The 24,840-nt window shown below is 60.0% G+C and overlaps 1 protein-coding gene across 1 annotated transcript in view; it reads right to left on the reverse strand.

Annotated features, from left to right (window-relative positions):
• Positions 1 to 24,840, reverse strand: part of LOC124990567 (SCO-spondin-like) — a 51,971-nt gene that overhangs the window by 20,543 nt on the left and 6,588 nt on the right. The window contains 48 exon segments of the mRNA XM_047560699.1: positions 425 to 570; positions 764 to 895; positions 1,166 to 1,336; positions 1,487 to 1,533; positions 2,716 to 2,968; positions 3,565 to 3,729; positions 4,014 to 4,187; positions 5,059 to 5,150; positions 5,291 to 5,416; positions 5,494 to 5,623; positions 5,739 to 5,861; positions 5,961 to 6,140; positions 6,900 to 7,064; positions 7,149 to 7,319; positions 8,337 to 8,480; positions 8,791 to 8,964; positions 10,561 to 10,618; positions 11,255 to 11,306; positions 11,767 to 11,878; positions 11,954 to 12,110; positions 12,744 to 12,871; positions 12,961 to 13,149; positions 13,388 to 13,492; positions 14,001 to 14,055; positions 14,145 to 14,298; positions 14,824 to 14,974; positions 15,087 to 15,269; positions 15,345 to 15,485; positions 15,587 to 15,739; positions 15,894 to 16,125; positions 16,202 to 16,293; positions 17,296 to 17,532; positions 17,943 to 18,164; positions 18,364 to 18,597; positions 18,779 to 18,948; positions 19,031 to 19,124; positions 19,251 to 19,391; positions 19,702 to 19,811; positions 19,896 to 20,023; positions 20,128 to 20,324; positions 21,302 to 21,436; positions 21,763 to 22,019; positions 22,255 to 22,349; positions 22,457 to 22,646; positions 23,260 to 23,494; positions 23,689 to 23,854; positions 23,954 to 24,181; positions 24,264 to 24,439. Coding sequence (XP_047416655.1) covers positions 425 to 570; positions 764 to 895; positions 1,166 to 1,336; positions 1,487 to 1,533; positions 2,716 to 2,968; positions 3,565 to 3,729; positions 4,014 to 4,187; positions 5,059 to 5,150; positions 5,291 to 5,416; positions 5,494 to 5,623; positions 5,739 to 5,861; positions 5,961 to 6,140; positions 6,900 to 7,064; positions 7,149 to 7,319; positions 8,337 to 8,480; positions 8,791 to 8,964; positions 10,561 to 10,618; positions 11,255 to 11,306; positions 11,767 to 11,878; positions 11,954 to 12,110; positions 12,744 to 12,871; positions 12,961 to 13,149; positions 13,388 to 13,492; positions 14,001 to 14,055; positions 14,145 to 14,298; positions 14,824 to 14,974; positions 15,087 to 15,269; positions 15,345 to 15,485; positions 15,587 to 15,739; positions 15,894 to 16,125; positions 16,202 to 16,293; positions 17,296 to 17,532; positions 17,943 to 18,164; positions 18,364 to 18,597; positions 18,779 to 18,948; positions 19,031 to 19,124; positions 19,251 to 19,391; positions 19,702 to 19,811; positions 19,896 to 20,023; positions 20,128 to 20,324; positions 21,302 to 21,436; positions 21,763 to 22,019; positions 22,255 to 22,349; positions 22,457 to 22,646; positions 23,260 to 23,494; positions 23,689 to 23,854; positions 23,954 to 24,181; positions 24,264 to 24,439 — 7,370 coding nt within the window.

Here is a 24,840-nt window from a genome sequence, read left to right on the forward strand (position 1 = left end):
CTCCAGGTCTGGTTTCTCCTGACTGGATGCTTCTTAAAGGCAGAGCTGATTTTCCCCCATGGTATAGCCCAGCCAGTGACTGAGCATACATACAGTAGGTGTTCAATAAACAGTTGGTGGTAACATAGGAAGACAGAGCACTTGAGTGGGGACATTCATAAAGTCTTTCCAGACCTATCAATCACTTTGCAAATGAGAACAGAGGTCCAGGGAGAGGGGAATGACACTCGCCCAGGGCCACCTGCTGGTTCCACCAGAGCTAAGTCATGGACTCGGTGGTCTTTCCTCATCTCTCAATTTCCCTTTCTCCAGTCCCAGACCCTTGGCCCTGCCTCTGCCTGGGTTGTGACTGTCCCTTGTTTGCCACCCCAGAGTCCCAGGCCCTGAGGAGGTCCCAGCTGTGACAGGCAGGGGGGACACCCACCAGCAGGTACATCCCATATGGGCAGTAGCAGCCAGGGTGGCAGGTCTGGTTGGTCTCTCTCGGAGCACTGAGTTCGGCACAGGAGGCAGGGCCCTGGGCACAATCCAGCCACTGCTGACCCCTGGGACACACACCGGGCACTGGCCCTGGAGACACAGAAATCAACAGCTCAGCCCCAAGCACTCGACTCTCCCTGGGCTCCCAACTTGGAGAGGCACTGGCTCTTGGTATGGCTGGGTTGTCGTGGAGGCTGCACAGGACCAAGGGACAGGGCTGCAGTCGGGGGTTGGGGGGATTGACAGTGACAAGAATTGGAGGGTCCCCGAGGCAGCCCCTCACCTGCACAGGGCTGCAGGCTGCAGGTGGAGAACTCCATGAGACCGCGTGGGCCACTTCCTCGGGTGCGATTTCTGTAGCCACTGCCACAGGGCACGGAGCACGAAGACCAGGGACCCCACTCCCTGCCAGGACCTGGGGGTGACACCCAGGTCACCGCAGGCCCTGCCTCCCATGCACAGCGCACCTTCTCCTCCCACCCAAGGTCACCCCTCCCTCCTCAACCCTGCAGCACTTCGCCAGACTCAGGGAGCCTATGCCCTCTGGGGACGGAGTGGCTAAGTCCAGGGAGGGTCTCTCCTTAATGGCGTCCCTTGGGAAAATCGCCTGCATCTCGCAGGAGGACTTCCTTTCCGGAAGTTTATTTAAGGAGGTCTCAGGACCTCCTTAAGTTTCTGTTCTTACTTGGACACAGCCGCAGGCTGCAGAATTCAGCTTCCATGTTGGGGCCCTCGCACTCAACACCCCCAAAGGCAGCTGGGGGTGCAGTGCCCGCCCGGAAGCGCCGTCGTATGCCCACATCACAGCTGCGGCTGCAGACACTCCACGGGGTCCAAGGGCTCCAGCCACAAGCCACTGTCAGGGTGAGGGGGTGTATGTGGGAAACCAGGCCAAGTCATCCTGTGTCCGAACTTCCCGAGGCACCGCCAATTCTCCTAGGAGTTTATCCCCGGAGGGACCCAAATACCCAGTGACCCCTGAGTACCCATCATTGCACGGGGGTACCTGGGCAGAGCTCTGAGGTGCATGCCATCTCTCCAGAGACACAGGTGCTGCAGAGAGAGGGGCCACTGAGACCCAGCCTTACCCGTCCTGGCCATAATCAGCCCCTGCCCTTGGAGCCCTGTGCACCTGCCCCAGGAGGCAGTGGGCCACCATGTCCCCCATGAGAAGTTCGTGACATGACTCCAGGTTCTCATGTAGGGGTCCCCCACTCAAATCCAGCCTCAGTGGACTCTAGGATGCCCCAGGCACTGTGCTGTCCCTTTGTCACATCATTTCATCAGAAGACATTTTTTTGTACTTTTTATTCCATTTACATTACTAAATACCATTTGGAAATGATCTCGAGTGATGGGTGAGGTAGAACCAACTTAGAAAGAGTTAGAGTTCTCCTAGAATGGAGAACTGGGTAGTTTTCTTCACTGCTAGTTTTCTCCAAAGCATTTTTTTTTTTTTTTTCCAAATTAGGTACTGGGTATTGAACCCAGGTGTGCTTTACCACTGAGCTGTATCCCCAAACTTTTTTATATTTTTATTTTGAGACAGGGTCTCACTAAATCGTCGAGGCTATCCTCAAACTCGTGATCCTCTGCCTCAGTCTCCCTGGTTACTGGGATTATAGGTGTGTGTCACTACGCCTGGCTCAAAAGCTTGATTTCGTCTATTTGTCAAATACTGGAACTTCCAGAAAAATAATCTAAAAAAGAAAGAGAGAATATAGTGAGAAAGGGGAACAATAAAAGAAGGAATTGAAAGAGGGGCCAGGGGATAGAAGGGGAAAAGGGAGGAGAAAATGAAGAATGGAGAAAATGAAATGAGAAAGGAAAAGCAGTGGGAAGGGAAATGGGTCAGAGCGCCATCTGCTGGCAGAATCTGGTTTAGTTTTGAGTGCTCAACATTCTGAGCAGAAGTCCAGCGGATTCCCTTCAGCTGCATCATACATGCTGCACCTGAGATCCAGTCTTCGCAGATGTCGAATGGGAAGACCACTCCCGGCAGATGCAGTGCACCGCTAGGCAGTATCTCAACACTGTAGTCTTCAGAGGGCCTGTGCCAGGTGCCTGCGGTTGTGACGTTTGGGAACTGGAGGCATGATGAACTCGTGTGTGCGTGTGTGTGTGTGCGCGTGCAAGCGTGTGTATGTGTGAGAATCCATTCCTACCTATCTCCCTGCTGCACCCCAGTACCCCATCCCTCCTCCATCCGGCTGCACCCCCACCCCCGAGGCCCACCAGGTGTTGCAGGAGTCCAGGCGAGCCACCGCTCCTGGTGCGTAGAGCTGGCCGTGCAGCTGGCAGGGGCACTGGCTGCGGGGCAGGCAGCTGGCGTTGTGCAGGAAGAGGCCAGGGGGGCAGGTGCAGCTGGGGGTGCAGAAGCCCGTGCACTCCACCCCAGAGTCCTGTGCCAGGCACAGCCGAGGACATGGACCCCCATCCTGGTGACACTGCTCTGCTGAGCGGAACACCATGTCCCCTGGGCACTGGGCTGTACAAAAAGACAGAGCAGGTCTGGGCAGGGGCAAGAGGGAGGGCCAGGGAAACCAATGGAGAGGGGAACCCACAGGCAGTGGCTGGCAGCTGGTAGCAGGACTGAGCTGGTGAAGCCCCTTCCTCCCCTGCCCTCACTGGCTTGCTCCAGTGCTGGAATGTCACCAGCACAGTCACGGCTTTGCTCCACTTTATACAAATATTCTTGAGAGTAGAACATGAGGACCATGGTGTCAGGAAGAGGGCGCAAAGGACCAGGGTAGTGAGGAAGTGGGTCTGGGAGTCCAGGCGCTAGCCTTGCTCCCTGCAATCTGTCCCAGAGAGGCACAGGTCTCATGTCCTGGAGGAGCCCACCCTCCTAGGCCACTTCCAGGGAAGGAGCCCTGTCCCTAGCAGGGAGGAGCAAGGAGCCTGCAGCCAGGAACCTGGACCCCAGCAGTGGGGGGCTGGGGGAACAGTGGACACCTTGTAGTCTCCCTGGTTCAAGGCATCCCCATCCCAGAGCCCGAGGTCAGTGATATGCGAAGGTGAGGGTGGGAAGAAGCTCTGAACCCCCAGGAGTGCGGCCAGCTGGAGGATGGGGAGGGAATCTACCTGTGCAGGGCTGTGTGTTGCAGTCCCTGGTCTGACTGTGGGGTCCCTGACATGTGTGGCTTCCAGGAGCCGAGCTAGAGCAGCTGCGCCCACGAATCTGAATGCCTCCGTTGCAAGGGGCTGAGCAGGCAGACCAGGAAGCCCATGCACCCCAGCCACTTGGCACTGTCCAGGGCCGAGTCCACAGTCACAGACGTGGCGAAGACGGGGGTAGGGGAGGGATTGAGAGAGGTCAGTGTTCTGGGGCAAGCAGCCCCCTCTTGTAGGACAGTCCCAAATGCTGTTAATTACATGCTGCCCCATGGGGGTAGGGATGGGGCAGGGAGGACAACAGCCAGGGTTGCTCCATACCCTCTGCTCCCTCCTCTCCCTAAGGTTTGGAACCTGCTCAAAGGGTAATTACTTCCTGATCCTCATCCACCCCAGTGGCTGGGGCAGTGGGGCTGTACCTGGGCATACAGGGGGGCTGCAAGGCTCCTCCTGGGTGGCCCCTCCTGGGCAGGATGCATCCTTGTGGCTGGGGCAGAGTCGGGAGCGATGTCGCCAGCCAGGGGCTCCTCCAGGGACAAGGCAGCTCTGGGAGCAGGAGGACCAGGAGGTCCAGGGTGTCCAACCCAGCACCTCTACAGAGGGATACAGGACAGGCCTATTACACAGAGGACCTGGTTGGGCTGGGAAGAGTTAATGAGCCCAGGTCTGAGAGGCCAGAAGGCCAGGGAAGTGTCCGTGAGCATGAGGAATTCTGCTCTGGACTCAGGGTATGGCCTCAGCCAACCCCAGCTGGCTCAGACCTCCATTCTGAGCCCCACGTCTCACACTTGGGAGCCAGGAACAAAGCCCCCACTGAACCTGGCCTCAGCTCCATGCCCACCCCTACATACCCACAGTCCACCAGCCTCGGACATGACATCACTCATGCTCATAGTTCTCCTAGATCAATTCCTCCAGATTTTTCTATGTGGGAAAACTGAGTCTCTGAACGCTTGACCTCTCTTCCTCCTTCTGCAAGACTGTGGCCCAGAACTCCTGGCCCATGCTTCAGCCGCCCTCTCCTTCTCCTCCCCTTCAGTTGCTGCTCCCCCTCCTCCTCAGGCTGCCTGGCTCTGCTTCTCCCATGTGCTCCTTCTCCCCTTTCCAGCTGGATACCAGTGAGGGCCAGCCTGCTCTCTAGAGGTCTCACTAGCGCTGGCACAGTCCAGGGCACCTCGTCTGTGGAAAGCGGGAACAGTTTGCCCCTCTCTGTCTCCTAGTGCTCCTGCGTACCGCCTCCAGCCAGTCCCCAGAGCCTCTCCTCCTCCCCGGCTCTGCGGACGTGTGCTCCACCCGGCCAGCTTCTGCTTGGGAGCCCTTGACTCTCCCCCACCAAAGCCCACCCATGAAGGCCAGTTCAGGGACGGCCTCTTGCACTGGGGAGGCTTTGCCGATCCCCATCTAGTGTCAGGGCGTCCCATCCTCTGGGTTCACAAGGAGGAGGAAGGTGGACTCCTGTCGAACCTGTCCCACAATCCGTGTGGCACACCTGCAGTTCCTGCCTGTCACCTTCACAGGGGGCACCTCCAAAAGCCGCAGGAGGGTTGGAGGGAGACCTGGGAGAGAGAAGCCCTGAGTGCCTGCCCTCCTGCCCCTGCCTTCCTGTCCTTCCTCCTCCCACCACCCTCCCCACCCGGGCTGGCCTGGCTCTGAACCTTCCTCCCCTCCCTTCCCCATTTCCTTCCCCCTCACACACCTGAACCTGGCCCTCACTCCAGAGCCACAGGAGCGGTCGCAGGGAGTCCAGGAGGACCAGGCTGACCAGCTGCAGGACTGGGGGCAGTCCCCTGGTTGGCACACCAGTGCCCCCTTCTCACACATGCTGCAGGGTGGGAGAGGCGAGGCGATGGTCGGCACCGGAGGCCCTGCACGGGGCCCTCCCTTGGCCGGCACCCTCACCATTGGCTGCAGTTGCCCAGGAGGAAGGACAACCCTGGCTGCTTCAGCTCTTCACCCACGAGGCAGGGGCACTCGGAGAGGGGCAGGCAGAGAGAGTCATGCAGGAGGAGTCCCGGGGGGCAGCGGCATCCTGGAGGTGAGGAAGAGGAGGACTCTCAGCTCCATGGGGACAGTAGGGAGGGAGACTGAGGGCCGGTGGGCCTGGGGGGGTACCCCTCGGCGCCTGCAGGCTGGGTCGACCTTACCCTCCACACACAGCCCGTCGCAGCTTCTGTTGGTCTCAGGATCCAGGCAGGAAGGTGGGCATGGGGGCACCAGCCCCTTCTGGCACAGCGTGGCATTCACGTGCACACGGCCCAGCCCGCAATCTGGGGGATGTGAGCCTCAGGTGGGGTGAGCAGAGAGGCCTAGAGACCTGCCCATGGGCTCCATTGCAGGACACCCCTTCCAGCCCAGGTCCCCCTTACCTGTGTCACCAGTGCAGGGCTGCAAACCACAGGGTGCCCTCTCCTGGGAGGCCCCAGGACAGGGTGCACCGCCATTCTTGGGTGGTGGGTCTGTGCAGTTCCTCTGGCGACTCTGATGGCCACCCCCACAGGAGACACTGCAAGGTCCCCAGGTCTCCCACTCTGCCCATGCCCCGGCCACTGTGGGGAAGGAAGAATGGAGAGTCCCACGGAGACAAAAGACTATCAGAGAGAGGGGCAGGCAGGGCCCGGAAGCCCGCCCTCCAGGTTGGTGGTGCTCTGGGAGGTCTGCAGCTTCCTCTTCTGCCCCAGGAACAGCCCCCTTGATGAGCGAACTAGGCTCCTCCCAGAATAATAGTTGGGGTCCCTGAGACGGCCCCGGATGGCTAGAATCCTGCAGTGGGGCACTGCCTCATGGCAGCAGGAAGCCAACCAAAGCAAAGGTTGGGAGTCAGAGGTGGGGCTTAGGAGACCCCTATGTGGGAATCCCTTCTCTGGAATAAGTACAAGAGCCGGGGCAGGGGCTCAGATCCCTCAGATCCCTGGAATGAAACAGGACCTTCCATGGGGGGTCCAGGGGTGAGCGGCATAGCCAGCTGAGAGCTGAGGTCCAGTCCAAACCCTGCCACACTGGCCTCTCTGTCCCCACAGTACCTCCTGAGGCAGGAATGGCTTTGGGTGAAGGGACTCGCTTGGGCCACCCAGGGGGCAAGTGGGGGAAGGGCCAGGAAGCAGGTTTCCTGGCAAGCCCTTTGGGGGTTAAAGGCTATGACATCAGAGGTACATCACCCTCTTAGAGTCCCAGATATGGGGGGCTGGACACTAGGGTCCCAAGGAGAGCAGGACCCTCTGGTGAGGGTCTCAGGTGGGAACCAACTCAGGCTTCTACCTCACCGGGGCCTGGGGCCAATCCCCACCTCCCCCTCAGCTCCTGCCTACCTGGGCAGGCCTGCACAAAGCAGGGCTGACTGCGGAGCTGGTCCAGTGGGCAACTGCCCCCAGGCAGGGGAGGCCGCAGTAGCTCCCGGCGCTGGAAGGAGAGGCCCAGGCCACAGCTGCGGCTGCAGCCACCCCAGCCAGACCATGGTGCCAGCACACAGTCCACTGCAGGGGACAGAGGCCTAGGGGTCAGAGGGGGCTCCCGCAGGAGCGGGCCTCAGGGTTGGGCCTTGTCCAGCTCGCTCCTACCACAGCCGTCCTCGTCCGAGCCGTCCTGGCAGTCGGGCCGCAGGTCGCAGCGCCGCTCAGCGGGCAGGCACTCCCCGCTGCCACAGCTCAGCTGGCTCTGGGAGCAGAGAGTCCTGGAGGCTGGCAGTCCAGGCAGGGCCGAGGTGGGCACCGTGAAGGGCACAGGACTCACTGCCCATGAAGCACAGGGAGAGGAGAAGAGAGCCACATAAGTGGTTCTGGGACAGGTAAACTGAGCCCCTTCAGCCTCAGGTCAAGAGCAGGATAGAACTTGCTGGCCAGGCCCCTGGCCTCCCTTTCCCCTGGGGCAGGCTTCCTTCTACCACGTGGGCGAGGTCTACATGGGGCCTTTGGTCTACACAGGCCTCACCTACTCTACTTGTCAAGGGCTCTTGTAGTGTCCAGAAAGAGGTCACTCCCTCTTATATTGTCCCCAAAGGCTCATGTGTTGAAGGCTTGGTCAGAGGTGGAGCCTTTGGAAGGTGATTGGATCATGAGGGTTCTGACCTCCTCAGTGGATTAATCCATTGGGGGGTCATGACTGATGGCACTAGTGGGAGGTGGGAGGTGGTGGAAAATTAAGGAGGTGGGCCCCAGCAGGGGGACTGGCCATTAGGGGTGTGCCCTGGAAAGGTACACTTTGTCTCCAGCCTCTCCCCTCCTCTCTCTGCTTCATGGCTGCTGTGATGTTTCTGCCTTGGACTGAAATCCCTGAAATCTTGAGCCAAAAGAAATCTCTCCTCCTTTGTTTTTTTTCTGAACAGCTGACTAACACAGGTACCTATTCCAGAATGGTGACTCCCAGGGGTGGCCCTTCCTGTGATCGATTAGCACTTGATTTTTCCTCTCCCGATTGGAAGAGCAGGCGTTGATCACAGTGATTATTTTGATGGCTGGCTGGGGGTGGGAGGGTGATGGATGGGTGGGTGCACAGATGGAAGGATATGTGGATGGATGGGGAGATGGGTCTCCTTAAAGGTCTGACAGGTTTCATAGAACAGGGTCGACTGGAGCTCTATCCTATTCCCTCTCTGCCATTTCTAAAGACATCCACCTTCTTGGTTTTTCAGTTCCTCTCTGTTCCATGCTGCCCCATCCTTCCCACAGGAGCTGGAAACGGGTGCAGCGTCTCCTCTGGCCCAAAGCCCCCTTGCCATCCCCTGCATATGACACAGGCCCTTGGCTCACCGCAGGGCTGCTCGTCAGAGCCGTCCAGACAGTCCTCCTTCCCGTCACACAGCTGCTCCTGTTCCACGCAGCCCAGCACCGCACAGGGCAGCTGCCCAGGGAGGCATCGCACGGGTGGGAAAGGGCTGGGGGCAACTCTCTGACCTGCGGGTGCCACCACAGCCGACTGAGTGAGGGATCTGGTGGCACTGTCCTTCCTCCCTGGCCGCCTCTTGGCAGTCCTCAACCTCCCTCCTCTTGGCATCTGGGGTGCCCCACTTTCCACCTCTCTTGGCGTAACAGAAAGGGAGTGAACTGGGTCAGGAAACTTGGGTCGTAGGCCTGATTCTACCAAAATGACCATGAGTCATGTGACTTTGAGCAAAACCACCGACCTCCCAGGGCTTCCGTCCCTTCTCGGAGAAGTCAGGCTCACACAGGCTTTGCAGCCAGGCAGGAGGGCTCAGAGGCTTACCAGCGGGGGTCCCTGGAGTGGTCCGGTGTGTGGGGAGCACCGTGATGGCTGCCATTCCTGGGTGCAGGCTCTGAGACCCAGCATGGAATGTGGGAGGGATGCTCCCCATCTGCACAGATTCCCCAGAGCTCCGGTGAGAAGCCTCGGAGGCTGGAACAGGGTGTGGCCTCTTCTCTGTGGGTGGAGGAGAGAAGGAGTGAGGGCTGCCCAATTTCCCTTCCTGTGAGAGGAGGTGATATGGACCCAGGAGGGTGTCAGGCTTCTGGGTGGTGCAGGGTAGTCATAGGGCCACAGACCACACCCACCTTCCAAGGGGACTCGGATTAAAAGAAAAAGAAAGAAAAGTGGCACTTGGTAGTCCAAAGAGCATGAGAAGCATTTTAAGTGAAAACAGAAGAAAACTTAATTTTGATCTGAGGTTTGTACCCTAGTCACAGAAGACACTTATGGTGCCAGGTGAGGTGGCATGTGCCTGTAATCCCAGTGGCTGGGAGGCTGAGGCAGGAGGATGTTGAGTTCAAAGCCAGCCTCAGCAACTTAGCAAGGCCCTGAGCAACTCAGTGAGACCCTGTCTCTAAATAAACTACAAAAAAAGGGCTGGGGGTGTGGCTTAGCAGTCAAGTGCCCCTGGGTTCGATCTTTGATCCAAAAAAAAAAAAAAAAAAAAAAAAAGACACTAATGGCAACTTTCAAGTTCAAATCATTATAAAATGACAAGACATTTAGGGGAAAGAACTGAGGTTATTCAAACACAGCAGCAGAACAGGAGAATACTAGCAAGACTCAAGATGAGCCCATTGCTACTGCTGGACAGAAGCCAAACACACCAACAAACTGGTTTTGACTTTGAGGCAGCTACAGCAAAGAGATTGTTGAGAGACTCATTTTCTTGGCAAGAGATTCATCTTCAAAGACGGCCTTTTTTCTGGAATCAGACTTAGAATGAGAACTAGAATTCTTCCTACGAGTACAGGTTGTGGATCTGAGGGGTGGTATAAGTTACTTCATCTGCTTTTAACAAAAGACAGCAACAAGGGCCAGATGGCCTGGTGAGCAACTGTCATCAGAACCCCCTGCGAGGGTCTCTGGGGTTGTCCATAAGACCTGCCAGTCTGACAGGTGAGGAAGCCGAGGTTCAGGCATGCAGTATGGTGTTTCCAAGGTCTGCTGGGAGCAGGAGAGAGCCAGGATATGTCTGCTGCTCTGGTGGCTGAGCCATCCCCTCCTCCCTACAGAGAAGGCCCTTGGGATCATAGTGCTGGTGAGCGATTAGTAGACCTGAGGAGGTTGGAACATGACCAGGCGGGGAGCCCCCTCCTTGTCCTGTTTAGGAACATGCTAACCTGGTGACCCTGCCCACTCTCAGGCCCACTCAGGAAGATCTGCTGTCAACAAACACTTTAGAGAAGTGCCCGGCTATACAAGTGGGTGGGCAGAGGCTGTTCAGGCCAGGCCAGGTGGCATCCAACCCCACAGGGGAGACCTGTCTTGGCCAGGAGTCTGAGGGAGGTGGCCCTACTGCAGGCCAGATGCAGCCCTAGGAGCTGGCCTGAACCTCCCCTGGAATCCAGGAGGGTGAGCAGGTCAGGAGTTGGCTATGACCAACGTGCCCAGTGTCTCCCTGGACCAAACCTGCAGCTCTCTCAGTTTGGGGCAAGTCAGGGGTCAGGACACTTGAACCTCTGAGACATCACTGCCCCTAGCTCTGGAAGGGCAGGTGCAGCTGGTGACAGGGTGTGGGAGGAGAATGGAGTTGGTGGGGGAACATACCTGTGAGGGACATGGATGAACCCTGCTTGAGATGCCAGCCGTCAGTCTCTGCCAGACCCTAAGAAGGAGAGGGCTCAGTCCAGGCCCCGAGGCGGCTCCTTGACCTGCTCAGATTCAGCTCACTCATTCCCACTGAGGATGCAACTCCATCCCATGGTCCTGATGCCATTCTCGGATTCCATCTGCCTTCCCCACCCGCTGCCCCCGGGGCACTATTCTCATTGACCTACCAGGGCATCCCACAGCTGTTGTCCCCAAACTCCCCATCTCCCCACAGTACAGTGCCCTGGGTTCCTGACAGGCTGTTCCCCAGTGGGAAAGGGCCCTCTTTTCCAGCCATCCCCCTTGCTTCAAGCCTTGTCTGGGACGCCTCTGGGGACTGCTTGGCACAGTGCTCCTTCAGACTCCCGGAGAAGATGATCTGGCACTGTCCCTGAGCACAGGGACAAACTCCTCCAGGCCAGAGCCCTGCCCTTTCCCTGTCGCCCTGGTCCCCAGCTCCCCACCTAGCCCTGCCCCCAGAATGCTCCTGGCTGAAAGCCTGACAGAGCAGCACCAAGGAAGACCAGCAGAGGAAATGCTGAACCAAAGGAGAGAGAGGCAGAGACAGGTGCAGGAGCAGGGCAGGTGAGGCAGAGAGGCCGGAGACCCAGCCCCTGCACCCCGTCTGCTGAGCCTGTAGCTTCCCACTCACCTCATGAGGCTGGAGAGGCACCTGTCCTGGCTGGGTGGAGAAGGTTGGGGTCCTGGCGGTGGAAAGGACTCTGAGAAGAAAAATCACCAAGGGGGCTCCGGGGGCTCCCCCAGCCTGAGCACCCCCCACATCCAGGAGGAGTCAGGGGTCTCTGGGCTAGGTTTGGGCATTCAGGAAGGACGCTGTCTGCTGAGACTAGACAAAGGCAGTTTCTACACCATGGCTCTCAGCTTGCCGTGTGTCTGGGTCAGCAGGAGGACCTGTAAAGCACGCGTCGCTGGGTCCACCCCTGAGAATCCGCCTGTCCAACAAGTTCCAGGTGCGACCGGCCCAAGGGCCATATTTTGAGAACCACTGAACACCAGACCAGGAGAGGCTCAGAATCTGAGAGACCCGTGGGGGAAGGGCCCCAGGGCACCCAGATGCGGCGCCTGGCACGCAGGGTCTGTGGGCCCCTGGGGGCGAAGGCAGCGCAGGGCTGGCCCCCTAAGCCAGGCCAAACCACATCCTACCTGCCGGCGCCCGCAGGCAGGGGCCCACAGCCCTCCTCATCAGAGCCATCCTCACAGTCGCCACTGGCACAGCGGGGCCTGGCCTCCGGACATGGGCGCACTGGTGGGGGTGCTGTGGGCGGGGGCGTGGTGAGGGCTCTGCCAGCGCCTGCTCAGCTGGGGCCTCCTGCTCCCCGCCGGGCTGTACCTGGCTGGCAGCCCAGGAGCTCCACCCACAGGAAGGTGCTGGGCTGCACATCGCTGTGGTGGACACCATGTGGCCACACTCTGATGTACCGCGCCTGCACCATCCGGCTGAAGGTCCATGCTCTGGGGGCCACATCGTCCCAGTTCCTGGGGAAAGACTGAAGCAGAAGGTGCCTGCTGCCGGAGTCCTGCCTCTTACTCAGGCTGCCACGGGGACCCTGCTGGGTGCCCCTCCTCTCTGCTCAGTCTTCACAGGAATCCTGCCTCTGCCAGAGCCCATGTCCTCCTGGCTGTAGCCACTTAGTCCCTCAAGGCTGCAGGGGATCTGGTCCTGGCCTAGGTTCCTCCCCCTGAGGTGGCAGTTCTCCTACGGCAGGGGCCAGGTCCCACTCAGAGCAGGTGCTCCTTAAATAGGTAAGACAAACACCTGTGCGGACTAACACTGCTCACGGGCCTGTCTCCCGGGGCGGAGCACACCCACGAGGAGAGGGCGCTCAGGCTGCTGCACCCGGACACGCGGGGGTCTGGGTCTCCAAGGCCGTCTGTGCATTTGATGTCTCCCCACCCCCTCTCCTTCCCAGGCGGCTATAGAGCTTTGCAGACCTGGACATATACTTGACAGCGACACTCAGCCCCTCTGCTCCACAGAATAGTCCCTGTTACTTACCAGTTATTCCACAGGCACGAAATGCAGGGACTGTCCCTTGGGGAGACTGAAAGACCCTTGGATAGAGGGGCTGTGGAATCCACAAAGGGGCATGCTGGCCTCAGAGACCTTGGGCCTTTAGTACCTTGGGTGGGGACAAGATGCCAGGCAGGATGTCACGGTAGTCCTGCCAGTGTAGACCATCACTGCTGAACTGGAGCGAGAAGCTGGTGACATACGGGTCGGAGGAGCTGGCTCCCTGCAGGATGATGCCTAGGAGGAGCCCGGCCCGGGCAGGAGGAGTCGGTGTGAAGGCACCACCTCCTGCCCCCACATCACCATCCCTCCTCCTCCTCACTGACCAGTGAGGTTCCGGGGCTGGAGCAGGTCCAGCTGCAGGTAGGGTGGCCCCGTGTGCCACTCAGCACTGGCAGGCCCTTTGGTGGGAGCCCCCAGGAGGGCAGCCCAGGTGGGGTGCTCCAGCCGCCTTGATGATGTCCACAAATCCCTCTCGGGCAGTCGAGCCAGGCCCAGGGGAGAATAGCAGGCATCTGGGTGCAGGAGGAGAGGTTGGAGTCGGGTAGGAGGGGTGGCAGGGGCACGGTTAGAAAGCTACAAGGGATCTGGGGAGTGAAAGGGGCCCACGCCCCTGACCCTGACCCAGGACAGGGGGCAGGAGGGCAGGGTTGGAGATGGGTTGACTTCCAAGCCTCAGGACAACTTCCTCCGGCAGTCCCGATGGTCTGCTTCCCGCCCAGGGCACCAAGACCCTCTCAGCTGTGTCCTTACCTCCTGGGGGAGGCAGAATATAGGTGACCAGAGGGGGACTGGTCTGGGGACTGGGCTCTGGAGCAGGAGCAGGAGTGGCCGTTGAAGGCACTGTCCGATTCTCTCCTGTGTAGAGGGACCCAAGGGTCGGGAGGAGGAGACCCAGAGGCCCCTGCCAGCCCCTCCCTCAGCACTCGGGTCCTCCTCCCTTCTTGGAATACTTTCTCTCCCTTGACTTCCCAGAAACCCCACGAGTACACCCTCCCCACCAGCTGGGAAGGGAACCTCTTTCCTTTTGTATGACTTAAAGGTTTTATATTTCCACTGAATGTTCACAGCACACAGAATAAACTGCCAGTGTAGTTTAGGACTATGACAAGCAGGTGCAGTTCCTCACCCAGGGCTGCTGCCTCTGGTTGGAAGCAGCCCTGTGGGCTGGAGTTCAGTTCCCACTACCAGCAAAACTTGTACAGTGAACAACCTGTACACCTGTGTGTGCTGGCTCGGTCCCACCCTCATCAGCCTTTAGGTACACATTTAGGATAAGGAAGCTGGACCACCCCCAGCTCCCTCCTAGGTCCTGGCCAGATCCTCCCCCCCTTGGCCTCTTCTGTTAGTACCCAGACCCACTTACCAGGCAGGGCACAGTGGCAACACGATTCTCCCACTCCCTCCACCAGGACCCAACCCTGTGGGGCATAGAAATTAGGCCACTTGCCCACCTCTAACCCACTCCACCCTGGCTCGTACCACCCCTCCATGCTCCCAGGCACCTCACCTGGGGGCAGCTGCCCAGTGGGCAGTAGGAGGAACAGTGCACCGTGCCTGGGTGCAGACACTGGCACACCCTGCAGGGACCCCCACGCCAGCGCTCCCCGACCTGGTGCACGTGGCCCTGCTGCTCACAGCCCTCACAAGGCTGCGTCTGGCACCTGGAGAGGAAAGTGGCCTCAGCCCGGAGAGTGCTCACCTCTGTGGCCAACCCTCCTGTTTTACCTGGATGGAGGGCATTTCGGGACTGGTGACTTCAAGGGATAAGACTGGGAAAATCCTGGGCTAATGTCTGGTCACCCCCTTCAACCCCATCCTGCCCCTGAATCTGAGGAATTGCAATGGGCCCAAAATTGGGGGAGCAATTTATGTCGGCACCACCATTCAGCAGAGCTGGTCCCAGCAGGGGGTGCAGGCAGAAATGGCTGTGTTCCCCCAAAGTTTCACCCCACACACCTCCAGAGGCACAGGGCACCCATTCCTGCTCGGGGATTTATGGAGCTGCATGCGTGGGCTGTGTGCCCTGCTCTGAATCGAGAAGGCACAGTACTGAAGGAGAAGGCCGAGGACCCCGGGGGGTCCCAGCATTTAGACTGGGAGGGCGCAGAGCGGTTTTGTAATTTGGGCTCTATGGTGGAAACGAAGCAGGAAGAGTGGTGAAGGTGCAGGCAAGGCCCGGCTGGTACCTGCGAGCCTTGCGGTGGATGCCACGGCACTGGCGTCCTCTGCCAGAGAGGCGGGGATTGTTGGGGCTCCGGAAGGACCACTGGACGCTCTGGCTCCCACAGGGGCCCAGGCAGTCGGCCCAGGGGGACCAGGAGGACCAGCCACAGTTTACTGAAAGAGAGCAAGAGTTAAGGTCAGGGGGCAGAGGTGGGTGCCCAACTGGGTGGCCTGGGGAGGGGACAAGGGACCCTGAGAGAAGGGCCACAGGATGTGGGGTCCTCACCGGCACAGTCTGGGTTGGGCCGGCATCGCCGGGACCGCCCATCTTGGCAGACACAGAGCTGGCAGTTGACTTTGATACGCTGCCCAGGCCAGTATCGGGCTCCATCCACCAGGCAGGGGCACTGCCGGGGCCACACGCACTGCCCCTCACTGCCCAGCACCTGCCCTTCTGGGCACCAACAGCCTAGGGAAGGTACAGGGTGAGGTCTCCAGGAAGACAGTGTGGCCTCCACAGACCCTGAGCCCAGAGCCCCCTCACCTGGGCTGCTGCAGGGCCTGTCAGGTGGGCACACAGTCTGGCCAGAGATGTCATTGCAGGTCAGAGGGCAGGGGGCACAGGGCTGGAACACCAGCTCCCCAGAGCAGGTGGCATTGGGGCAGCCATCCTGAGGGCAGGGCGCTGAGGGTGGGGTCAGAGACTTGGGAGGAGGAACAGCAACAGGGACAAGTGTCCCACCAGCAGCTCCCAGCCGCACCTGGGCCCTCCCCCTTCCAACTCACCAGTCTGACGGGCACCGTGAGGATCCCCAGGCAGAAGGGCACAGGCTCGGCCCCCGTTCTGGGGTGGGTGGCACTGACGTTGCCTTGTCATGGTGCCCCCACAAGGCTCAGAGCACAGGGACCAGGGGGACCAGGAGCTCCATCCACCATCCACTGTGAGGGCAGGGACCAGGCGGGTAGGGGTGGGAGTGTGAGGTAGGGCTGAGGGTACCGTGGCCTTTCCTTTCTCCTCCTCTCTCCAGGCTCCACTGTCCCACAGCCCCTCCCTGGTGTCCCCAGCCCGTCCCTGGTGTCCCCAGCCCCTTACCTGGGCAGGCCATGGTGAAGCAGGCCTGGGACTGATGGGCGGAGCCTGGGCAGTGCTGCAGCACCAAGAGCCCGGATGGGGAGCAGCGGCGGCGCTGGCTCTGCTCCCCAGGCCCACAGGTCTGGCTGCACGGCCCCCATGGGCTCCAGGGGCCCCAGGCCCCACAGCCCTGTTCTTCAGGGGTGAGTCCTGCCTCCCCCACCAGCTCACAGTCGGGCTGGCCGTCACACACCTGGGGGAACAACAGGCTCAGGGCTTCTGCAGCGGGGGCACGGCTCTGCCTCTTCACCTCCCTTCCCCACCCTCACCTGCTGGAAAGCAATGCAGGTGCCACTGGGGCATGAGTACTCTGGGCAGGGAAATCCTGTCCCGATGGGACTTCCTGGCACTGGCAGTCCCTCTGGGGAGCAAGAGAGAAAACCAATTAGCAGGGAGTTGCAGCCACCTCCTGGCAAGTGTCAGCTGCAGCCCCACGAGAAGTGTCCACACCACAGCCCAGTTCATCCTTGCCCTGGGGACAGTCAGGGATGCCATCACAGTGCTGCTCAGGGTTCAGGCACAGCCAGGGAACCAAACCACAGGGCAAGAGGTCATGGCACAGGGGAGGCTAGGTGGAACCTGTGAGCACAGTAGGAAGGATCCTGCTGTGCTCCTGTTCCCTTCTATGCCCTCTCTGCAGAAGGGCTGGCAAGGGAGGGTCCCCGGTCTCTGGAGGAGGAAGGCTCGTAGGACGCAGGGTCAGCCTGAGGCTCGCCATGGTCACAGAAATCCTTGGGAGGAGTCCAGGAGGGGCAGATTCTGGGGAGGAGTTGGCCCCTGTGGACAGCCCTCCTCTCAGAAAGTGGCCAGGACCAGAAGGACCAACGTGCTAGGGCTCACAAGGGTTCACCCAGGTGGGATAGGGAGAAAATGGGGGTGGGGGAACCCTAAAACAGACCCACTCCCTAGGCCCGGAGAGCCAATGCCCACCATCTTGTCCTTTCTTGCCCACAACCAAAAGTCCCTTCCCCTCTCCCCTGGGCAGGGGAAGGAGGGCAAAGACAGATTCGTTCAGAAGATCAAAGGCTGGTCACAGGCCACGCCTGTAATATCAGCAGCTTAGAAGGCTGAGGCTGGAGGATTTTGAGTTCAAAGCCAGGCTCAGTGACTTAGGGAGACCCTAAGCAACCCAGTGAGACACTGTCTCTACATAAAATACAAAAAAGGGCTGGGGATGGGGCTCAGTGGTTAAGTGCCCTGGGTTCAATCCCTGGTTTAAAAAAAAAAAATAAAGGAACATAAAAGTTTAACAGACTGATGTCTCCAGACCTAAGTCACTACCTAGCTGTGGGCCCACCCAGGCAGGGGGAAGGTGCAGGGTGCCTGGGGAGAGCAGGACAGCGTCGAACGGGGCGACTCTCACCGCAGGCGTCTGGGCCCTCGTCAGAGCCGTCGGGACACTGCGTCACTCCGTCGCACAGTTGCGCAGGGGACACGCAGTGCGCGCCGCGGGCGCAGGGCGTGTGGTGCAGGGCACAGGGCCCACCGCAGCCCAGCTCGTCGCTGCCATCGGCGCAGTCCTCCTCCTGGTCGCAGCGCCAGCCCCGCGGGGTGCACTCGCCACTGCCGCATGGAAACTCCAAGGGGCCGCAGCGCGGGGCTGCGGGGGCGTCGGTGCTGGATCGGCTTCCGCAGGCGGGTCCCCTCCCACCGCGGCTGGGGGCTCACCTCCTGGCTCCGGGTTCCAACCGTCCTGCCTCTTACCTGAGCCGGCCTCCCCAGCTGCAGTCACCCCGGTTCCAACCCACCCGCTGTACCCTGTGGCCCTACTGGTTTCCCAACAGTTCTTCCTGGTCCAGGAACTTCCATTAGATTCCCCTAGCCCAGAGAAGGCCCTGGGTGCCAGGAAATGAGGTTGGACCTCAGTTCCCCTCAAATGCCCTCCACCCCTTTCTATCCTCTGCCGCCCCAAAGCGCCACCTGAATCCTTCCTCTGAGCTGTTGTCCCAGCCCCATCCTATGGGGAGCGTTAGGGTCCCCCCGCTCCCCCGTTTCCTCCAGGAGACTCACCAGGGCTGGCACTGCCCAAGGGACTTGATTCACCTTCCTGGGACTCAGTGGAGGGGCCAGGCATTGTGACAGCAGGGGGCATGGGCAGAGAGGGCAGTGGGCAGTAACCAGGCCCCTCATCAGCTCCATCTGGGCAGTCCCAAACTCCATCGCACAGCTGAATGACCCCCACGCAGCTGCCATTGACGCAGGACACTTCCCCAGGAGTGCAGTTCCCCTGCCCTGCAGTCAGAGGGAGGAGCTGGTCCCGGAACACTGCCCCCAGTCTCACTCTTTCTGGTGCCCCCACTCACTTGCAGGTGCCCACTTCACAAGCTAGAACCTGGCAAAGGAGGGGGCGGGCGAGGTTGGGGTGGCCAGGAGCTGGGCCTGGTAGGACAGCCTGCCTGGTGGGCCCGAGTCCAGAGCAGAAACTACTAACCCAAACAGGACTCCTCATCAGCGGCGTCTGGACAGTCGGGATGCCCGTCACACAGCAGGGTGAGGGGCAGGCAGCGCCCATCAGCACAGGCCAGCGAGTCATAGGGACATGGGCAGCCCTGTTCATCTGTGCCATCTCCACAATCATCCTGTCCATCACAGAGCAGGGACAGGGACAGGCAGTGGCCAGAGTGGCATGACATCTGTCCCTCCCCACAGCCTGGGGTGGCACAACCTGGCATGGGGTAAGCAGACAGGCTCAGGACACTGGGATCATAGAAACCCATAACCCCAGAAGGAACAGAACACCCTACCTGTCCCTCATTCCCCACAAGTCATAACTCCACCCTGGGGATCCCTGCTGCAGACCCAGTGGACTCGGTCACTGTCCCTGTCGCACAGGTGACAGTGCTCACCCTCTTCATCTGAGCCATCACCACAGTCTTCCTGGTTGTCACAAAGCCACTCATGTGGCACGCAGTGCCCGCTTTCCTGGCATGGAGACTCTCCTTCGGCACAGCCGGGCACCAGCTCCTCACAGGGGCCACGGTCACTCCCACAATGCCATTGGCTTTCCTGGCATGTGCTGCACACAGTATCCTGGGGTCAGCCAAGGCTGGGTTTGGCCAGTGCAGGGCACAGGCTCCACCTAGCTACTCCCCACTCACCAGTTCCCACAGTCTTTCTGCAGCACAGTCCCTGGTGGGAAGAAGCTGCCACCCCACTCACAGGGACAGGCAGATGGCTTCATGCACGTTCCTCCTGAGATCACAGAGCCCAGGACTCAGAGTAAAGTGGGTACCGTGCCCTTGGCCCAGCCCACCACCAGGTCTTGTGGCCCTTTCCCAGCCTTGGTGCCCCTCCCCTCTGCCCTTTCTGACTACACACCGTGCAGCAGAGTCCCTTTGGGACAAAAGCAGCCCTCCACGCAGGCAATGACCCGGCAGTGCCATCCAGGCTCAGCGTGGCAAGTGGGAGGGCAAGTGGGGCCACAGGCTTCGTACACTTGTCCCCCTTCACACTGCAGGGCTGTGTGGAGAGGAGAGAGGCTTCACTCACACAGGTACAAGGCCACCAGGTGAGTCAGCCCAAGGGGACACCCATGGAAGGCACAGGGTGCATGTTTAGGTCTTTGCCGAGACCCTCCCAAAGTGATCTGGGACGCGCGGTCCCTGGGGGACAGCCATTCTTGCACGTTTGGGTCATCTAGAAAAGTGTCTGGCACACAGTAAGCATCAGTTCACGTTTGAACTCGTGACTACATGGCCGGCTGGCAGGGAAGGAGAAGCATCCTTCACAGGCCACGCAGGTGGCAAGTCTGAGGGTTGGGCACACTCACGGCAGAGCTCCTGGCTGCGCCAGCGCACATGGTGCCCGTGCCGGGCACACTCATCTGCGTAGGTGGCAATGGCAGAGCAGAGACACTCACAGTCGCCTCCTGAGTCACAGCTGTGGGAGGGAGCAGTCAGCTCAGCAGCCCTGGTGCCACCTCGGCACAGCCACTGCCCCCGCCCGCGGGCCAGCCTTCCTCACCCACAGGTGTCGTACACACACCACTCGTAGTGCTGCTGTGGGGGCACCGCTGCATGGCACGGGGCGAAGAGCTGCTGGAGCATCACTCCACAGCGGGCCCGGGCCCAGCCTGCACGGTGCGCGTTCACCTGCAGCACAGGGTACCATCTCCAGCACCCGGGCCGCCCGGACACCCGCCCCAGCCCTCAGCTCTGCAGGCCCACCGTCCTTCCCTCTGTCTGCCCAAGCTCACAGTGCAGGGGTGCGGCAGGTCTCCCGGCTCTGGGCAGAGTGGACTGAGGCGCCAGGAGTGGGCAGCCAGCTCAGCCGTGGGCTCCAGGACTCCTTGGCGACTCCGCAGGTCATTACTGGCATCACCGTCAAAGTTTCCACATAACCCGACCACACGACCACGGAAGTGTGGGGACAGCTGTATTAGGACCCGGGTACCTGGTGGCATCATTGTCAAATACGACCCTCTTACCCTTCAGCAAGGCTGGGGTCAGGAGAAGACCCAGCGACATAATACTGCCCAGCACGAGTACCCCCACCCTACAGAGTGTTGGTTCCCTCCTTTTTGAGGGTGGTTTGATTGGTGGTGATAAATGAAGTGACAGACATTAGAAGGGAAGGACGAGAAGTAGGAGCCTGGTGCATAAATAAAATTAGGTTGGTGCCTGTAACCCAGAGACTGGGGAGGCTGAGGTAGGAAGGTTGTAAGTTCAAGGCCAGCCTGGGTGACTTAGTGAGAACTCATCTCAAGACAAAATAAAAAGTGCTGGGGATGTGGTTTAATAGTGGAGCACCCCTGGGTTCAATCTCTAGTACCACCAGGGGGAAAAAACTGTTTGGGGCAGGGAAATTCCCCATTAGGCTGGATTCTGGATGGAACCAGGATGGGCTGAGGCTTTCCCGAGCAAGTCCTCAGTAGCTGGAGGCCTGGAGGCAGCCTGGTCTTACCTCCCGAGTCCCTACAAGGTTATTTTGCTTCCCTCAATTTCTCACTGAGAATTCTGTTTCTAAAACGCCAACTGCTTGTGTTTGGGTGGTGGGATGTTAGATCTATTTTCATTTCTTCTTCCCCAAACTTGGTATTTTCTAAATGTTTCTTGGGTGAGGCAGCATTGCTTTCATAATGAAGGAAAACAGAAGGATGAAAACATAATTTGGAAACTCTGACCACTTGTTTGGGCTGTGAGGTGGGGGTGGTGCTAGGGTTGGGGTGCCCAATGGAGGCCAGCAAGGCTCAGCAGGCCAGAGAACCTGGTCTGACTGTCTCACTGGATATCTGCCTGGGGCGGGGGCTTGTTGGGGGCTCAACCCTGACCTCAGAGCTGGGAAGGCATCAGGAGGGAGGATTTTGGGGGAGTCCAGCCCCATAGTGCTAAGGCTGGGTTTGGGTCAGGGGCATGAGGGTGGGGCCTAACCTCCGTCCCAGAGCAGGGTGAGGCCCAGGCGTGTCGTCAGCAGCAGGAAGAGGCCTGCATGGTGCAGACTCAGCCCTGGGCCCGTGTAGACCTTGGGGGGTGTTACACTCACCCCGTTCACCGTCACTGCCCGGCCTGGGAGGAGGAAAGGTGTTCAGGCCTGGCCTGGAGTGAAGAGCCTCCGGGGTCCCATGAGGCCCTCCTGGCTTCCCTTCAAACCTTTTACCTCTCAACCTCTGTGACCTTAGGAAAGTCATTAGACTTCTCTGGACCTTGATTTATTGAGTGATTATGATTCCAACCAGAAGGACAGCCACCCGTCCCACCACACTGAGGACAACTAAGCCCAGTGAGGACCTGACTTGAGGACCCTGGACCCTGGCCACCCTGGTGTGTGGCCGTGAGACTACGTAGGAGTGCCCCCCCTCCCATCAAGGTCATCCTTGCAATGTCACAGCCACCTCTGAGCATGTGCACAATAGTGCTCTCCAGACGCACGGCCAGCGCCTTGGTGCAGGTGAGGCCACTGGCCCCGCAGGGCAGGTTCTGGGCAGAGATGCTGAAGCGGCCGCTGGCCTCTCGAACAAGCAGGTACTCGCAGGCTCCAGGGAAGGTGAGTGCCAGCCCATCGAATGTCACATAGTGGGGGGCACCTGATGCCTGGCACCATCCACTGCACAGCTGGCCTGTGCAGTGCCACTGCTGGCCCTGGCACACACTGTGGGCAAGGGGTAGGGACAGAGTCACTGAGGAAGGGACCTGGGAGCTATACACAGGGCGGGCAGCTGGTCCAGATTCCTGCAACCCCAGATCGGGCCTCAGTGTGGAAGATCCTCCAGGGTCCCCAGTGCCCAGACCACCTACCACCCCAACCCATTCCAGTGGAGGGAAGCATGGTGGAGAGCCAGGGGTCCCAAGGCCAGAGGGTGGTAGGTTGTGGGGGTTGAGCATACCAAATGTTGCAGTCCTCCTGGATGGTGGCATTAGGTGGGTACCACTGCCCACTGTGACGGCAGGGACAGAGATCAGGAGGCACACAGCGCTCATCCTGGGCAGAGGGTGGGGACACTGTTTTGGGCAGCTAGGGGAGCAGCACAGTGCCCTGGGGCTGGGAAGGCCACCCTGCTGGCCCGTCCTACCCCCTCCCAGCCTCACCAGCAGCACGGTGCCTGGGGGACAGACACAGCCGTCAGTGCTGCCCGTGGGGCAGGAGTGGTTGGTGCTGGGGCTGTCACAGGTGAGGAGGCAGGCTCCAGGAGCATAGACGAGCTCCCCCAGGCAGAAGGCCCGCTGGGGGGGGCAGTGGTGAGCCGTGCAATTCCAGAGGCCCCTCTCCTGGCAGATGCTACGGAAGGGCGGGCGGGAGTAAGAGCCAGGCCTGGTGAGAGTCTCAGGACCCAGACACTGGGGACCCAGGCACACTGAGCGGAAACCGGCTCTGAAGCTGGAGACCTGAGCGGCTCACCTCCCAGCACCCCGCCACCTGCAGAGAAATCAGGGCTATTCCAGCTGACTGTGTACCTGGGAGAGACACCGCACCCTTCCTCCCCGCTCCGGGGGGACCACTGTCGGGGCCCAGGCGCAGGGCAGAGGTATTGAACAACCCACCCCCAGCCCAGGTAGGAGAGGGATTTTGCTGAGGCCCTGTCCTCACCCACCAAACCCTAGATCCTGGCCCTGCCTCCTCAGGTCCAGAACCTGCCTTTACTACTCCATAACAAGCTGTCCAGCCTAGCTGAGCCTCGGTTTCCTTATCTGCAAAGTGGGAACAATTCTTCCACTTCCGACTTCACTCCGTTATTGTTGGAAAGTAAAACCCAACGTGGGTGAGTCCCGGAAAGTGCCGCGCGGACGCGAGGTGCTCCGGCGCTTCCTGCCCCGCACCATGACCAGCCCATCCTCGTGCCCTCCCTCTTCAGCCCACTTTCTTCCCCTGTCCCCAGAGCCACCAGCCTCACCAGCGGTTGCAGTCCTTCATGGTGACACTGCCAGGGGTGTAGCGATGGGCTCCAAGCTGGCAGGAGCACAAACTGGGGGGCACACACTGGCCCTCAGGGTCCCACAGCAGCCCAGGGGGGCAGTTACAACCAGCCACGCAGCTGCTCAGCTCCTCACAATCCTCTGGCTCCCCGCAATGGTGACCACACACTGGGGCACACTCCTGGTACTCCTGGCCACCAGGACACAGGACAGCTGCACCCAGGGACACACGCAAATCAGGGGCATAGCCAACCGTCTGGACCACATGCCCCCTGTGCTTTCCCAGGAGGAAAAGCCCACAACCCACTCAGGTCAGAGGTCCTGCCCCGCTCCAGCTTCTCTAGAAGGGGCCAGAAGAGGGAGGTGGGAAGGAGCCTGAGGGAGGGCTGGCTGGGCACGGGACTCACGGCAGAGAGTCTGGTTCCTCCAGGACAGCAGGGCGCCCTCCTGGGCACAGCGGTGCGCGTAGGCAGATAACACTGCACACAGGCAGTCCCTGCCGGGGGCACAGCCACACACGGCGGCCAAGCAGCGCAGCTGGAAGGGCTCCCTGTCCACCAGCCTGTGGCAGTCCTTGGGAAGACAGGAAACAGGTCACTCTTCCTCCCTGGGTTCCTCATCCTCTTGGGTTCCCATTGCTGCCTCCCTGTGACTGGTCGGCCCCCTGGCTACCTGGAAGGGTGGGCCATGCAGGATGGCACAGACTGCTTCTGCAAAAGCAAGGTGCTGGGAGTGGACGCTGCAGGGGAAAAGCGGGACACTGTCCCCAGAGGAGCACCCTCCATTGCCTGCCACCTGGAACCTGCTAGCAAAGTCAGCAGTGCTGGCCTCCACGTCCCCAGCTGGTGTCAGGAAGTCATCCTGCTGGTTCCAAGTGAAGGTGCCACACAGACCTTGCACCTGGGCCAAGGAGACCATGTGGGATGGTCACATCCAGCTTCAGCAGAACCTCGCCCAGCCCTTCACCCACCTCCTGGCACACCTGGTGGGCATGGTGGGGGGCCAGGGTGATGTAGGCTGCAGCGTCGGCCACTCCCCAGAGGACACGGGCCCCAGGCCAGCGTAGCAGCAGGAAGGTGGAGGAGGCTCTGGAGACGCTGAGACCCGCAGTGCCAGTCCAGGGCAGTCCTACATCCTGTCCGTCCACCAGCACAGCTCCTGGAACAGGAGCCTGTTGATGGGGTGGCGGGGGGCAGGTGGGTGGATGGGGCTGCAAGAATGGAAGGACTTGGGGGGAGTGGGAGGGCCTGGAGGGTCCCTAGGAAGTCACCGGTCCCACTTGAGCTCCCCCTGTGCTAAGTCTGGGAAATGACCCATCTTTATTGGGGGGAAGGCTGGGATGGGCAGATGGTCCCTGTTTCCTCTGGGGTTGTCTTGTGTGAAGTGGCCTGTCCTGTTCCATCTGCGAAAGAGGATCATGAGGATAAATTTCTTTGGTGACCCTGAGGTGGCCACGACAGCAGGACCTTCACCAGAGCAAAGGAGGACTCCTGTCAGTTCCCCCGTCCCCAGCACCTGTTTTTTTTTGGTACTGGGAGTTGAACCCAGGGGCACTTAAC

The sequence above is a fragment of the Sciurus carolinensis genome, chromosome 8 (assembly GCF_902686445.1).
Source record: "Sciurus carolinensis chromosome 8, mSciCar1.2, whole genome shotgun sequence".
Classification (NCBI taxonomy): domain Eukaryota; kingdom Metazoa; phylum Chordata; class Mammalia; order Rodentia; family Sciuridae; genus Sciurus; species Sciurus carolinensis.